Below are 15,779 nucleotides of genomic sequence, written 5' to 3'. Positions count from 1 at the left end.
TTATCCTCCTCTTGACTTACTTTTGTCCCCTTTTTCTCTCCATCTTCCTTCTCTCTATGTTGTCACTCAAAACTCATTCCCGTTACACAACTCACTCCAAACTCCTACCGCCAGCTCTTACTTCAAAAGCCCACACTGCTTTGGTGGGAAACCTGTGACACCTCATGTGGGGTTTGGTTTCCTTTGAGAGTCTGTGCCTGTTGATGTGAATGAGTGAGGGGCTGTGATTGGTTGCAGTTAATTGATTTACCTGCGTTTGCTTTAGAACTTTGGGGTGGATCAGGACTTCAAAAGACTGATCTGTCGTGTTTTTTATTTTGACCAAATGTGCTGATGCTCCCCCTCCAGGCTGTCCAAAGAGTTCCTTTCATTTGCCAGTGACCTGGAGAGTGGCCCGACAGTCAAATGATAATGAACAAACTAAACACACTTTTGAATGCGGCACCATTGCCCTGCACGAGCTCTGTGGCTCATCCATTTCTAAATGGTTTAATTATTAGTATGGTGTACCCCTAGTGTTTGAGTGGACTTGCTGTGCAAGTGCTGAAGGAATATATGTCTTATGTCTGGGCGCGTGTTCTCTACCGGCATACTGGAGATTTAATTCCTTCACTACAGGGCTTCCTTCGATGGCAGAGTTCAATTTTCATAAAGGGGAAGTGTTTACAAATTCATCTATTGCAGGAATACAAAAAGGTATGTCTCTGAGAACTGGGAATCATTGCATTTCTCAATGCATATTGTTTTAGCTCAGCAAGTGTAGGAGTGGTCTCCATAAGAGTGGCACTGTGCGGAAATGCGCTCATGGGAAGGCCCTCTGCAAATGGGCTGGAACAAAGTGTGGGTGACATGGGGATCCACACCAGATCACCAGTGGGCCCATTATACAGTAGCTTGGGAATGCACCCAATGCCCTTGGTCAAACCACTAGATAACCCCCATAGTTCATCAAAAGAATTTATTACACCACTCAGTCCTCCAGTTTCCCCATTAATAAGAGTTCCTGCTGATAAGCTTTTGTGCTTCAGTTTGCCACTTAAGACAGTTAAAAATGTCATACGGTCATATTCAAAAATGTAATATATTGCTTTAAATATCTGTTTTTAATTATGACGCGCACAAAGCAAAAAGAGAAATTACAGGAAGAAAAACAGACATGAAAGCTAACTAAGAAGAAACCTGGACCTTAGTGGATAGAAAATGGAAAAGCAAGAAAAAACAAATTAACCAAAGAAATAGATACTGTGGCATGGGTTGCCAATAGCTGTGCTGTTGGCACCAGTGAAAACAGCCTGACAGGCATGCACCAAAACACATCTACTGTTAAATCTGCGTACCTATATTAAGCAGCTGCCTAATCACTGCGGCCTTCCCGTGAAATCATCATACACATGATACGTACCCTGCACACACATTCCCCCGCAAGGACTATTCCAAACGTTGTTATATTTACACAATATTATGTGAGGTGTTCCGGCACACCTTGGGTAAAGATCTTCACAATTAATAAAATAGTCAAGCCCATGAATACTTACAGCTCCAAAGAAGCCTGCTCGAGCCACTGCCTCTTTCTTTGCCAACTGTAAAACATAGTCCACTTTGCTTGAATATTTCTCCATCTCCATCATCTCCTTCCCAAAAGCTCGGACTGTTCGGATGTTTCCAATGCGTTCCTCGGCTAACTAAGTTTAAAGGCAAAAAACAGAAACCCCATGACTCTATAAATATAACACACTATAAGCAATCGCAAACTCCTCAAGCGAACCTGCTGGACAGACTCGTATCCAGACTGACAGAGGTGTTAGAAACTAACATCATGTTCAGGTGGATCAGACAATCTGCATAGAAATTGAATGTGTAACTCACTGCATAGAGTACATTGATGCTATGAATTTACACCGATTTACAGAGGGGGTCAGGATAAATGTCCGTCCTTGAATGATCTGTGGCACATTTATGTATGTCGAGTGACAGTTCTCAGGCTGGTAAAAGGAAACATAGCATAAACATACCAGCTGGGAGAGGTCTCTTACTACAGGAACAGGATGGCATGCTTCGGATTCTAGTAGCATATGTACTCTAAAACGGGCAAAACAATTCTAACAGATTTCACGGCACAAATGTAGTCTCCCTGGACATGGATATGGTACCACTGTCTTTAGGAGGGAGGGAGGGAGGGATGGGTGCAACAATGAAGAATCAAGTGTATTCTGAAAATCAATGTTCACTCAGAGGTATTGGTGCAAGTGTAAACATTGTGGATCACCACAAGATGTGGAACAGCTGCAACCTCGTTCCCAGTAACACATCTATAGTCATGTCAAGGCTGACCACAAAACACAGGATGTAAGGCATAACTCGGTAAATAGGCAAACATAAATCAAAAAAGAAGTAGGGGGAAAAACATCTGTACAGATTATGAAAGTGAAGTGTCTTCCTTTAATGGAAGCAGTGCTCGGCTTTTGACTGTGACCAGGGCCTACTACTTGTCTGGAAGGAAAAGGATAGAAGACTGTTCCTATTTCAGTTAATTCTCCACTCTGTCCGAAATCTCTCAGAAGCTATGTAAATCTCATTCATGAGTACTTTGTTTCGAGAAGGATTATGGTGAAATGCAGAAAATACATTGGTTGAGCTAAACAATGTCTGTTACTAGCTGGATCTGGTGTATCGTATTGGACACATATTTCTAACTTTCCTCTTGGTCACTAGCTCTCCTGCGACTTCCTAAGCTCCCATTCACCCTCACCCTGAAGCCATCCTGGGATGAGAGATAGGGAGGGATTGAGCAGGAGGGGCTGCAGCTTTCTTGATCGCCATGCTATGTTATAGTAATCATTTGTGGTGTGGGGTGAGAGGTAAGGTGCCTTGTTAATTTTTGGAGGGGACGGTCTGGAAGGGAGAGCAAGGGGGTTAAATATGTAAATCAAAAACATACAGTCCATTATCATAAATGTTAGGCGACAATTTGCCAGTAACTGCAACACAAAATTAAAACCATTTCAAATTCAGGACAATTCAAAACTAAACATGGGTGAAAATGATTTAGGATGTTCTCCAGTTTGTATTTTCACAACTTTATCAGCCATCGCGCACTGGGGCAGAATTTGTTCGCCCTTATTCGGGGGATATGCAGGCAGAGGAGCACTTGGAGCAGTAATGCAAAGTAGCAGTTCTCATCAGGGTTCCATGTGAAGTATGGGTGACTTCTGCCCACTCTATGCACCCCGTCCTCTCTATTCCCTCCCTTAACATATTACTTGAACCTCATTTGCTAGAGCCACCCCAGCCGTTGCTGAAAGAAGCTGAACCAGAGGGGGGAAAAAAGGCATTAAGAACGAGGAGGTTACTGTGTTTTTTGGGGTTTAGTGTAGCATGAGACCATTAGCGATAGAGGAATCCCCCCAATGTGGGACTGGCTTGGTAGTTGGAGACCTAGATCGTCGTGCATGCGTTTTGCAGGAATGTTGCAATGCCACCACTGAGGTTGCACTGCCCGCATGGGCAAAACAGGAGTGGTATGTGGATAGGCTCTCCGGGAAGTGCTGGGATTCTGAAAGACCTTGAAAGGAATCCGAGGGCCGTTTCTGCAGGGTCTGCAAAGTTGTTAATTATTAGTGAGTGTGCGTACTATAAAAATGCCAAACTAAGTAATAACTAGTTAAACTTAGTTATTACTTAGTTTGTCCTGATGATACCCCTCCTGAAATGTGTTTTGTAGGTCTAACATTAATTCTGCACCGGATTCCTAAAATAGGATCTATTGAGATTACTGTTTGATATTGTGCTACTAAAATCACTTTGTGTTGTGTTAGGTTACTAATGTTTTGTCTCTTGTGTGATCAAATGGAGTCATGGAGCGGCGGAGCTATATCAGTCTTGGTGTTGAACCTGGTCATCGAGTCAGGGACCATCAGAGTAGACTGTGGTGTTCAGCGTGGCACAGTGTCCACAGGAAGAATGTGGTCCCTGAAGTTCTTTTGCAATCCAAGCACTGAGCAGAGACAAGGTGGAGACATGCATTCTGCTCAAGATGGACAATATTGCAGCAGTTTGTTACACCAACCATCTCGGTGGCATGAATGCGGACATGCACGCTCAGTTGGTGAAATATCTTTTCCATTAATGCATTCAATGGAAACGGTCTGTTACTGTAGCCCATCTACTAGGCATTTCGATGTGCCCAGAACACGGAGTGGGAGTTATGTGTATGCACTGCAAAGGGCTGAAACAGCAAAGAGGTGGTGCACATTAGGAGGCGTGCTCATGTACAAGACAATTGTATGGAGGAGGTACGCAAGTATTTTGTAGTGCGCCACCCCACAGTCCAAAAGTCCTGGGTCGCAGCTCATCAGTGGGACGGTGCACTCCTTGACAGGGGGTGGTGGGTTCTCGCTCCACTAATGGGTGCCGGAGGAGAAACTCAGCGTGGCTCAGGGCACGTCTTGCATGAGCAGAAATTAAACAAGCAAGCCAAAACAAAGGTGAGTAAGCAATATGGTAGCCACATGGGAAAAAAACGAAAAGCAAATCTTCCATAAAATGAGTTACATAAAGCATGCAAGATGCAGGCAACACAGAGGAATTTCCTACTAGGCTACAAAAACACAATGCCATCAAGTGCTTTAAAGAAATAGTGTGTGGACTTTGCAGGATAAGAGATCATAGGCCATGGCGTAAGTGAAATGGAGGCACTGAATAAATAGCACAGAAAACTAAGTAGGAGTTGTGTTGCTATATTGCTACCTTCTTTTTGGGTAATTTGACTCTTGATAAAGAGGCTTGGAACTCTACACTCAAGGTAAAGTTCTTTGTGTGAGAGCACCATGTGGTATCTTCAAATTGATGGCAGTGTTATTTACCCATTTTGTTAACTACAATTAAATTATCATACAAAACTGGGCCTTCCATGGCTAGAAAATATTTGGAAGTATTTTTCTTGGTCTATCTTTTTTCTTCTGCATTTTGAGTGGATCATTCCAAAGATTATTATAATACAATCCCCTTCCAAATGGTTAGGTGTAGTCTCTTTACCCTATTGTTCCCCATGTATCTCATTCTTTGCTACATAAAGGTGCGACCCAGCATTTATCTCAAAGTTCCTCTCATCAATCGATTAATTCTCTGAATTCTAATACTCAATCTTTGTCTTGCTCTTCACGGCTGACTGTACGTGCCCCCCAATATACCTGCACCATCTGTACAAAATCCATCCCAAAATACTAGTGGCTCAATTTTAACAGGGAACCGCTTTGAAGTTTTGTCCACAATTGAATAGATAGATTGACTAGGCATGGTCTCATTAGAACATTGCCTAGAGGATTCAAGATGGCCGCCTGCTGCAGATAGACGCGCCGGCGGAGCTCCCGAACCCTAACACTGGGGAAAGCCCACCACCCTGTTGGTTCGGCAGCATACGAGGCTTAGCGACACTATCTGCATCCCGGCAAAACAGGACATATTTTGGGAGCGGCGACATAGCTGGTGAGGTGGAGGCGGATCGGAGCCTCGGGGCTTGCGGGGGCTGGCGGAGCATTGGAGCCCGGAGGCCCAAGGAACGCGGGCGCCGGGAGAGACGGAGCGGAGGCGGAGGAAGGGGAGCACCCGCGGTGGAAGAGCGGGTCGGGAACCGACCATGTAAGGGAGAGCTGGCGGAGCGGAGAGCGGGATTGCTTGCTCCGGTGACCTAGGAAGAACCGAGGGAGAGCGGTGCGCGTCCCCCGGAGGAGGCTCTCGGGAGATTGCTGGCTGTCCACGACATATAGAAGGAGAAGTGCGCAGCTCCCACAGCCCCAAGGAAAAAGAGGTTGCTCCCCCTGAGGAGGGCAGTGAGTGGGGCTGGAGGCAGGGGAACAAGCACCGGCTGAGGGAGAGCGGTAGCTGAGCGGCCCCATCGGGAGCCGCAACGGACCTTGGGAGAGCCCGTCGCTTGGATTGTTGGAGCGGGTCCCGTGGGGGCCAGACTTTGGAGGGGAAAGCGCCCGCCCGCTGGCATTGCGGAGTGGGACGTGGATTTGGAAGACCGTCCCCCGCACTGGTGGGGGAAGGAGCGGAGGGGTGCAAAGAAGCGGACCCCTGCGGCTCCATCGGGAGCCACGGAAAACAGCAGGGGACATCTTCACTGGGCACACTCGGGCAGGACTGGCGGAGGCCCCCCTGACAGACAGTAACCGCCCAGGGGCCTAGAGGAGCAACATAAAGGCCCGATTAAAGTCATTACTGAGCCGGGGCGCGGTGCAGGACTTTGGTCGGCGGCCCGGTTTGAGTGAGTGGTGAGGAGAAAGAGTATTACCCCCCCGGACTCGGGTGGCACCGCTGGGCCCCTATCCCGAGGAAAGGCGGGGGGGGCCGTTTCCCCCGCCCCTTTTTTTTTTGGAGTAGTGTTTATTCGGAGGCGGGGGCAGTGTCTGTATGATACGGACTGCTGAGCAGTAATCGGAGCAAACGGAGACGAAGATCACCGAAGGAAATCGAGGTGGGGAAGGTTTTGGAGACCCCGTGGAGGTGAGTGAGGTCTCCAGAGTACGGCCATGGCTACGAAGGTAAAGGGAAAGAGCGGGAAAACGCTGTCCACCCCAGGAGAGGCTCTGGGTACTCTTCCCAGCATCTGGCCAACCCAGGAGGCGAGGGAAACCTCTGGGATCGCGAAGGGGGACCCGGAGGGAGGCGCCTCCCCCCCGGACGGGGAGTGTATGGTTGCGATGTCACGACAAGATCTCAGGGGGGAAGATTCATACCCTGCAGATCAATTTAGCAAAAACGTTCCAGGATCAAATCCAGATTCTTCGAGCAGACCTCAACTCGGCCTTAGGTGAAATTAAACAGGAGTTGCGACAGCAAGGGGAGCGGGCGGACTTATTGGAGAGGGGCCTGCAAGATCTGGACAAAGAGGTGACGGCTAATAGCGAGGCAATTGAAAGACTTGACGTGGCTACGCGTAATTTGGACATTCAAATGGAGGACATGGAAAACAGATCTCGCCGAAGTAACATAAGGGTCAAAATGCTACCGGAAACCGTCCAGGACAAGGATTTAAAAGGGGTGATACAATCTGTTTTCGCAGGGATTTTGGGAATCTCTCCCCCGGAAAGCATTGAGCTCGATCGAGTTCACAGAGTGGGAAGAGGGGGGCATGGGGGCGAAGTCAAGGCCCAGGGATGTTTTCGTGGCCTTCACCAAGTATGTCCAAAAAGAGGAAACCCTCCGGGAAGCGAGGAGACAGGAGCCCATCTTCTATCGCGAGCATCGCATAGCGTTATTTCAGGACTTGGCAAGTAGCACTCTAACGAAGAGGCGCCAGATGGCTCCCGTCTTGCAGGTTCTAAATGCGAAAGGGGTCAAGTATAGGTGGACCTTCCCGTTCGGATTGGTGTTCGAGTGGGAGTTCAGAGACGCATAACTACTGTGCAGGAGGGTGAGGGTATTCTGCGCCTGGACCAGGATGACGCCGCCCCTAAAAAATCTAGGAAGGAGGTTGCAATAGTTGAGAAACAACCAAGGCAATGGGCCTGGTCAACAGTGGGAGAGAAAAGGAGGAAAATGAAGCTAACTGCAAAAAGCAATCTGGCCAGCAACATGGATGGTTCTGGAAGGACGGAAGGGGATGCACAGGAGGAGACCACAAAGTAGTAGTAACTTTATACGGGTGGTGGGCCACTAAAGGTGACAATTGGCAGGGAGGTGAGCACCCTTCTATGGATCGGTAAGGATGGGTATATCCGAGTTGTGGGGTGAGTGGGAGGCGGGAAGGGCACGCCCTTCAGGGGATACGGGAGGGTGGAGGGCGGAGGGGTGGGCAACAGAAGCTTCATGCAAGAGCCAGGGTATGGAAGGCGGGGATTTTACACGGCATCAGTGGCAGTAGGGAGGGGTCACAGGGGATTCCTGGTCCGCTCCAGCGGTGTGGCATTCAAATGTGAGCGGGTCCTGCAGGGAGGCCAGGGGCTATAACACTGAAGTTGTATTAATCCTCTCTAAAGTGGCTAACGCATAATGTGAGGTGGTTGAACACGCCCCTCAAGAGGAAAAAGCTAGAGCAATTTACGAGGCGAGAGAATCTGGATATTTTGGGGCTGCAAGAGACGCACCGCCAGCCCAGGGACCAGGGGCGTCTCAAGCTGAGGGGGTTTGATCTGATATTACAGGCGTCGGGGGGGGGGGGGGGGGGAGTAGATCAGCGGGGGTAGCCTTGGCAATTAAAAACTCAGTGGGCTTTAGAACGTCGGAAATTATTAGGGACAAGGAAGGCAGGTACATAATAGCCCTCGGGATGCATCAGAACAACCCGTACACCTTGGCAGTGGTGTATGCACCAAATGCAGGATAGGAGCGATTTCTGTCACATATTTTGGAGATTCTGGGGGAAAGGGCACGAGGACCAATCATTCTACTAGGCGACCTTAATATAGCATGGGAGAAGGAACGAGATAGATCGGGGCGACTGGTGGGCGGGGGAGGAGCAGTGCCCTCGCAAGACCTGAAGGACAGAATACGGGGTGCAGGGTTGAGAGATGTGTGGCGCGAGATCCGGGGTAGGGAAGAAGGGTATACTTTCCTCTCAGGGGTCCATGGATCCCAATCTAGGATAGACTATAATTGGGTATCCTCGGATCTGGTGGGTCAGGTTCAGGAAGTGGCAACGGGCCCTATAGGTATAGCGGATCACAAAGTGGTGTCAATGAAAATGGACCTGGGTCATAGAGATAGGAGGGGGTGGGCCTAGAGGTACCCAGAACACCTTCTCAGGGACCCGATCAGTAGACAAGACATAGAAGACAAAATCAGGGACTTCTTTGCCACCAACCGAAAGGGGGACACAAAGGAAGAGATAAGGTGGGATGTCTTTAAGGCCACGCTAAGGGGGGGAACTAATAGCGGCAGCATCTCCTAGGGCGAAAGAATTGAAAGAGCTGGAAAACCGGCTCGAGGAGGAGGTCGAAAGGGCACGGCGCAAGGTGGAGGCGGCCCCAACGAGAACTTCCATGAGGGAGTATCGAGGGGCGCTGGGACAGTTGGAAATCCTTAGGACAAAAAAAGCTGAAGGGGCTCTCTTAAGGGTTCGACAACATTATTACGCCAAAGTGAATAAAGCGGATGCTCTACTTGCCCGCTTACTAAGAGGAGTGAAACCCAAGAACGCGATCACAGCCTTACTGACGGAGACTGGGGAAAGGGTAACGGAATCAGGGGAAGTACAGGAGCTGCTGGTATCCTTCTATGAGTCTCTTTATAAATCACAGGGCCCCCGAGATTGCTTGCAGTCAGCGTTTTTAGATAAGGTAGAGTTGGAAAGGATTGGGGAGGGGGCGCTGGCCCAACTATCCGGGGAGATTATGGAAGAGGAAGTGGCGAAGGTGATCAGAGGGCTTCCTCTAAATAAAGCCCCAGGCCCCGACGGATACACTGCAGCTTTTTACAAAACCTTTGCCGCGGTATTGGTCCCATATTTAACTCAACTTTTTAATGCATTTCGGCTGGCGGGGAAAATATCTCCGTCTATGGAAGAGTCTAGACTGACCCTTATATTGAAACCTAATAAGAACCCCGAGGAGCGGTCCTCCTATACACCGATAGCATTGATTAATATTGACGCTAAGATTTTCACAAAAATCCTGCGAATAGATTGGAGGGCCTTCTCCCAGACCTAATTTATCCGAACCAAGCTGGGTTCATAAGAGGCAGGCAAACGGTGGACAATATCAGGAGGGTGGCTCACCTGGTGGAAAAGACTAATAGAACGGGCACTCCCGTGGTCCTTTTATCGCTGGACGCGGAGAAGGCGTTGGACCGTGTGGAGTGGTCGTTTCTGTTCAAGGTGATGCAGAAGATGGGCATTGAAGGGGACTTTTTGTGCATGGTACAGGCTAATTACCAAACGCCCATTATGAGAATTGCGGTGAATGGGGCCACGATTAGAGCCTTCAAAGTGAGTAGGGGGACTAAACAGGGCTGTCCCCTGTGCCCCCTGCTCTTTGCAATTTATCTGGAGCCGTTACTACAGGCAATCATGGAGGCGGAGGGGATAAAAGGGATTTACTTTGGAGGAGTGGAACAAAAAGTGGCAGCTTTTGCCGATGATATGTTATTGGCCTTAACATCACAATTGGAATCTATTTGGTTGAGCAGGAAGCTATTAGAAGACTTTGGGGAAGTTTCTGGTCTTAAAATTAATTTTAGTAAATCGGAACTCCTGAATCTAACGCTAGGAGTAGAAGATAGGGAATTATTGAGAAAAGCTACCCCTTTCATCTGGAGTCCTGGGGGGATTAAATACCTAGGGGTAAAAATCACACCAACCTTGAGCGGATGGTACCATGCAAATTATCCATCCGGATATCGTGGCTAGGTAGAATGGCCACAATTAAAATAGCGATTCTCCCGCGACTTTTATATCTCTTCCAGGCTATACCCCAGGCCATACCGGGGAGCTTCTTTCGAGAATTGAGGTCTGTGACGGGCGACTTCCTGTGGGAAGGGAAAAAAGCACGAATCAGTAGACACCTGTTAACTGCCCCGAGGCGGGAGGGGGGCCTGGCATTACCAAACTTCCAACAGTACTACGAAGCAACACAACTGCGGGTGATTAGAGATTGGCTTCGAGAGGGGGAAGCCTCACAGGATAAGCAATGGGTGGCAATGGATAGAGCAGTGGCACACCGGAACTTGGCAGAAATTTTATGGCTCCCGAAGCAGCTCAGGCCCAAGCATGTATATGAGAGCTCTATTACGAAACTGATGGCAGAGAACTGGGACAAACTAGTGAGGAGTAAAGGAATCACAACTTTCCCCTCCCCCTTTATGCCATTGTTTCGAAATGGGGATTTCACCTCGGGGATGGAGGGAGGGGCATTTGAGCACTGGCGAGAGGGGGGTTGTAGGAGGCTCGGTGACCCGTTTCGTGACTAGAAGATTCTCTCTTTTGAGGAGTGTAAGAGGGAGGGAGAAAGACTTAGATACGCACAACTGCGCCACTGGGCCCTTCACCCAGTGAACAAAGAAGCTGCAACAAGGGGGAACACGAGGTTTGAGAGATTCCTTCTATCTAACGACGGCTCCAAGGGTCTCATATCTAATCTCTATAGGATTTTAGACGAAGCCACTATTAGAAGCCCCTGGGCGTACATGGGAAGGTGGGAACGGATTCTGGGAAGGGGGATTGAGCGTGAGGAGTGGGAAAGATTGTGGAGGATGATCCCCAGGCTAGTTAGAGCATCCCAACTACAGGAGATGTGGTATAAGGTTCTACTTGGATGGCACTATACACCAGCTCGACTGCGGGAGATTTACCCCGCTACCCCCGGGATCTGTTGGTGAGGCTGCGGGATGGAGGGCACGATGCAGCATATTTGGTGGACATGCCCGAAAATAAGGCCTTTTTGGCTGGAGGTGCAGAGAGCTGAGGAGCAGGCCTTCGGCCCGGGGGGTAGCAGACCCCCTGAGGAGATTATTATGGGTTTAGGGTGGATCAGTGGTGCGGGAGAACCTAAATCCAGAGGGAAAGCAAGGGCAATTCTTACAATTGCAGCTATGACGGTAATTGCACAAAGATGGAAGAGTAAGGGGGTCCCTTTATTGCAGGACCTGTTACGCAAACTTTGGGAAATCATTGCACTTGAATGGGCAACGTATGCGAAGGACAACAAACTACAGTCCTTGGCTGGAGATTGGGAAGAAATGTTGGCTTTTCTTAAAGACGATTTCCTGATTGGGTGGCGCCCTCAACGCCTGCAACTATTGGACCTGTGTTGAGTGCTGGCAATGATTCATTAAGTTAATGGATCGGGAACAAGGAGAAGCCATTCCGGGGGGAGGTGGGATCGTTGGGGGGTACTGTACTGTTGGGTTTGTAGGCACAACCATGGAGAGAATGCATCAGGAAGCCATGGAGATATGAATGGACTTCTGTTGCCTTGGGGGTGGGGGGAGGATGGATGGGGGGGGGTAGGAGAGCGTTTTTCTTTTTTTTTTCTCTCTCTTTTGTATGCTGAAAACTTAATAAAAAGAAGTTTAAAAAAAAAAGAACATTGCCTAGAGAACGGCTCTACTCCCACATTAAATCTATCATGCAGCTCATGCTCTACAACAGAACATGATTATGTTAAATCTAATAACTGTAATACTGATGTGCTAACTTCTATATCATTGCTTTCATGGAACATATCAGGAGTACAGTGTGACAATTTGCAAGGTATCGTCACTTCTCCCAGGGAGGCTAGGGAGGTGCATCCGCTACCCAATAGTCCCCCTAGGGATGTTGTAATGCGGGAGGACGTCATGGGGCGGTACTCCCCCTATGGGGATAAGGACGATCACAAAGGGTATATAGCCCAATGGCCAACATCACAACCTAAACTTCCCTAAAACTCCCCCCATGCCAAACAACTTTCTTGAAAGTAGATCCATGTATTTCTGTAGTGTAAGAGAAATAACCACAACAGAAAGTACCAGGACGAAGTAGGGCACAGGAGACATGAAGATTACTTTCTGTGCTAGTACTAGTACCAGGTGACTCAGAGGATGCATAAAGATCAATCCATCAACAACATCAAAGGACTTTGACAATCCGCCATGGCAGGCCTGGCAACGTAATATCAGAAGAGGAGGAGGACTGGAGATGTCGTCCAGCCGAGCCGGGAGAAGCAGCAGGTGCGAGTGGGAATTTCGAATCCTGTCGGCTGACTGGAGTGAACCACTAGCGGAGGACACCAGCGAGGTGCTGAGGGAGTTCTCTGTGAGTCCAGCTGGAGCGGACCCGAATGTGACGCAGGCAGAGGTAGCCGAGCAGTCCAAGAGAGCGCAGAACCACCGCGCTGCTGCAGAAGTGGAGAAGAGAAGCACGAAGAGCCAGAGACGCGCCTCAGTCCCAAAAAGCCTTGGTGGTGTACCAAAGTCCCAACAAAGGTAACAGGAAGTACGAGAGACTTGGAGGGGACACAGGGATGGAAGAGAGGCATGCTCGAGTGACACTCCGCCAACCCAGTAGTAACAGTAAAAATACTGGGAAGGGTGCATTGAGCATCAGAGAATGTCCTTGTCGCAGCGGCCGCAACTATCCCACTGACGACCCGAGAAAGATCTGGGACCCGAATGCAAGGATACTGAGCATCACAGAACTTCCTCATCTCAGTGGCAGCAACAAGCCCACTGACCATCAGAAGGGTCTGGGACCCCGACAGAAGTATATTAAGTATCAGCGGAAAGCATCCTTGTCAGAGTGGCAGAGAAGAGTCCAATGAGGTCCTGGGAAGGACTTGGGACTTTGCCAAGAGAAGGGAGTCATTCTCCTGGTGCCGAGAGTGGAAGGAAACTGAAAGTCGTCCTGAGGGATCCTCTAAACAGGTGGCCAGGGGAGGGCCATTGCTTTTGGATCCCGACCCTGCGGGTGGACTAGCGAGGGAGTAGAGGGTCCTCTGGGTTCGGGGAGGGATTACCCAAAGGTGAGACATGCTATCTCCCCTTTTCAAGTAACCCCCCCTGCCTGACATTACCTCAGCCTACATGGCTTACTGTTCCTCAGACACCCACTTTCCCCATTCCTTTGATGAAAGGACTGAGACGAGGAAGAGGAGCATTTCACCAGTATAATCTTCCTTTCCAAAAAAATTGCAGTGCCATTGAAACAAAGAAACTACATTCAGATGCATTCTACTATTTTCATGAATGTCCCACTAATACATTCAGACAAAGTCAGGCACTGGATGAAGATTGTATCCACCTGAAGCATGTTAATACTCCACAGGTGTATAAAAGGAATAGCGGCAAGAAACAGAACAAGTTGGAGCCTAAGAAGGAACCGGAGTCAGAGAATGAGCTGACAGGCAACTGGGAAGGCATGAGCAACCCGAGATCTGCTGTCGGAGAACGGAGCGCTGAGACGCTGAGAGCCTGTGGTTTGAGAAGGCTAGAGAAAGCGTGGCGAGGGAGCTGTGTCTCCAAGGAGCCAGAAGGGGAATGCGTAGTATGCTCATCTCTGAAGGGAAATCCTTGAAGAGGTGCTTGATCCCCTGGGCCAGCGAGGCAGCCCAGTAGTGTCTGAGGAGCAGGCAAGAAGCCCCCGACCTAGACACGACATAACAGCAAAAGCTACGGTGGAGTAATGACAACCAGTGAGTTCAAAGTGAGATGGGAGCCCGGTTGGTGAAAGACGCAACGCGCGAGAGATAATTTGTTACAAGTGAAGGACAAGCGCAGGATGAAAGACGTGCTGAAGAGAAACCTTCAATTTTCCATTGTGAACGGTAATGTGAAAGTGATAATTGTGAAAGCGAAGGAAACAAAGTAATAGAGTGGTTCCGTCTACATTTACACATTGTTGAAAGATTCTGTTGAAATTGAATCACTCTCCGAAAGTGCATGGGAGCTGTGCAAAGCTCGAAGTAGGAGCAAAATAGAAAGCATGAGAGTGGAGCGGCGCAAGATAGGAAAAGCGAGCTGAAACCCCAGAAGATGATTAAGAGTGCCTGGGGCACAACCTGTTTGTGAAAAAGTAAAGAAGCTAAAGGTATCCGAGTGGTCCCGCACAGGGCTGAGTAAAACTGTGTGCTCGCGAAAATCTCTGATATGAAGAGTTTGAGTTGTTAAGAACTGTTCGGGGAAGGGAACCCCGTTTTTGAACAAGAGAATCTGTTGTGAAGAGAAACCATTGAACTGTCAAGTTGTTGGAATTGTAGGGGGAGGAAACCCCTGATGAAACAAGAGCAGGAGAGTCTTGTTAAAGCAAAATATTGTGAACTGTGAAATTCCTGAGAGAAGGAGACGAGAAGGGCTAAGTCTTTAGAGACAGAACGCCCTTAGAAACGTGAAGGAACTTTGTGTGAATTATTTGAACCCAAGGAACTTTGTTGAAGGTCAAGTAACTCAAGCTTGGGGAAGGGAGGTGTGCGACAGCTCCAGGGCCATCCTGATATTATTTTGACTCACTATTTTATTTTGATCCAATCCTGTACACATTATTGCTCTAGAAGGAAGTGAGGCCAAGCATAGGTTTGACACAGACCTCTATTATTTTGACTGACAGCCATTCGACTACCTTTTGACTTAGTTTAATGGTTGAAACTAGTCCCATTTAGAAATAGGGCCAGTTAGGAAGTCTTCAAGCCCTTTTCAAGTTAATAAAGGTTTTACAAACATGCTTCCTTTTGTCTGTGTCTACCTTTTGATACCATGCCTACCTCACAAGTGTAAGGAATAGAAGTAGGTTGTAACATAGGACGGTGGAGCTTAATTTCAACTGACATTCTGACAGCCCATCTTTAGCATTAGTTTAAGGCAGAGAAACCCCTTTTAGAAGATCGGGATAGCGAGGGTTTCTTTTATTACAAATACAAGTTTTTGCCAACCACCAGGCCACTTTTGTGTCCGCTTCCTTCTTCGACAACCTTATAACCGTAAGATTACAATTCTAATAATTAGAACAAAATTACTCGCGTACGATATAATATTGTTTCAAGAGATGTGGGCAACCTCTGATACATCTCTTGATGGTTTCATTACGTTTGGTATGTACCAGCTAGAAATATTAGTAACTGTGGTCGCTGTTTTGTTTGACCTATCTATACTTCTCATCATCATCATCATCATCATCTCTGGAAGACACACAGATCCCATTTGATAGCCCAAATATATCAGTTGTAAGAAGGTTAAATGCTCAAGGTGATGCCTTAATTTAAATACATTTTTATAATAGCCACTACACTGAATATTCATTGGTTAGTAATCTGGTGGAAGCTTTGGACTTTGTTTCTGACTCTGCTACAAAATGGTCCATGGTTCAGAGGACT

At 48.2% G+C, this 15,779-nt stretch overlaps 1 protein-coding gene across 2 annotated transcripts in view; it reads right to left on the bottom strand.

The window, feature by feature from the left end:
• The window catches only part of ABCB10 (ATP binding cassette subfamily B member 10), a 550,176-nt gene that overhangs the window by 297,464 nt on the left and 236,933 nt on the right, over positions 1-15,779 (bottom strand). For both annotated transcript variants that reach the window (XM_069607430.1, XM_069607431.1), the window contains exon 5: positions 1,536-1,682. In XM_069607430.1, coding sequence (XP_069463531.1) covers positions 1,536-1,682 — 147 coding nt within the window. The remainder of the gene's footprint in view (positions 1-1,535; positions 1,683-15,779) is intronic.

The sequence above is a fragment of the Ambystoma mexicanum genome, chromosome 4q (genome assembly GCF_040938575.1).
Source record: "Ambystoma mexicanum isolate Mex_15411 chromosome 4q, UKY_AmexF1_1, whole genome shotgun sequence".
NCBI lineage: Eukaryota > Metazoa > Chordata > Amphibia > Caudata > Ambystomatidae > Ambystoma > Ambystoma mexicanum.
Note: the sequence above shows the minus strand (reverse complement) of the source record. Positions and strands in the feature narration are given on the sequence as shown.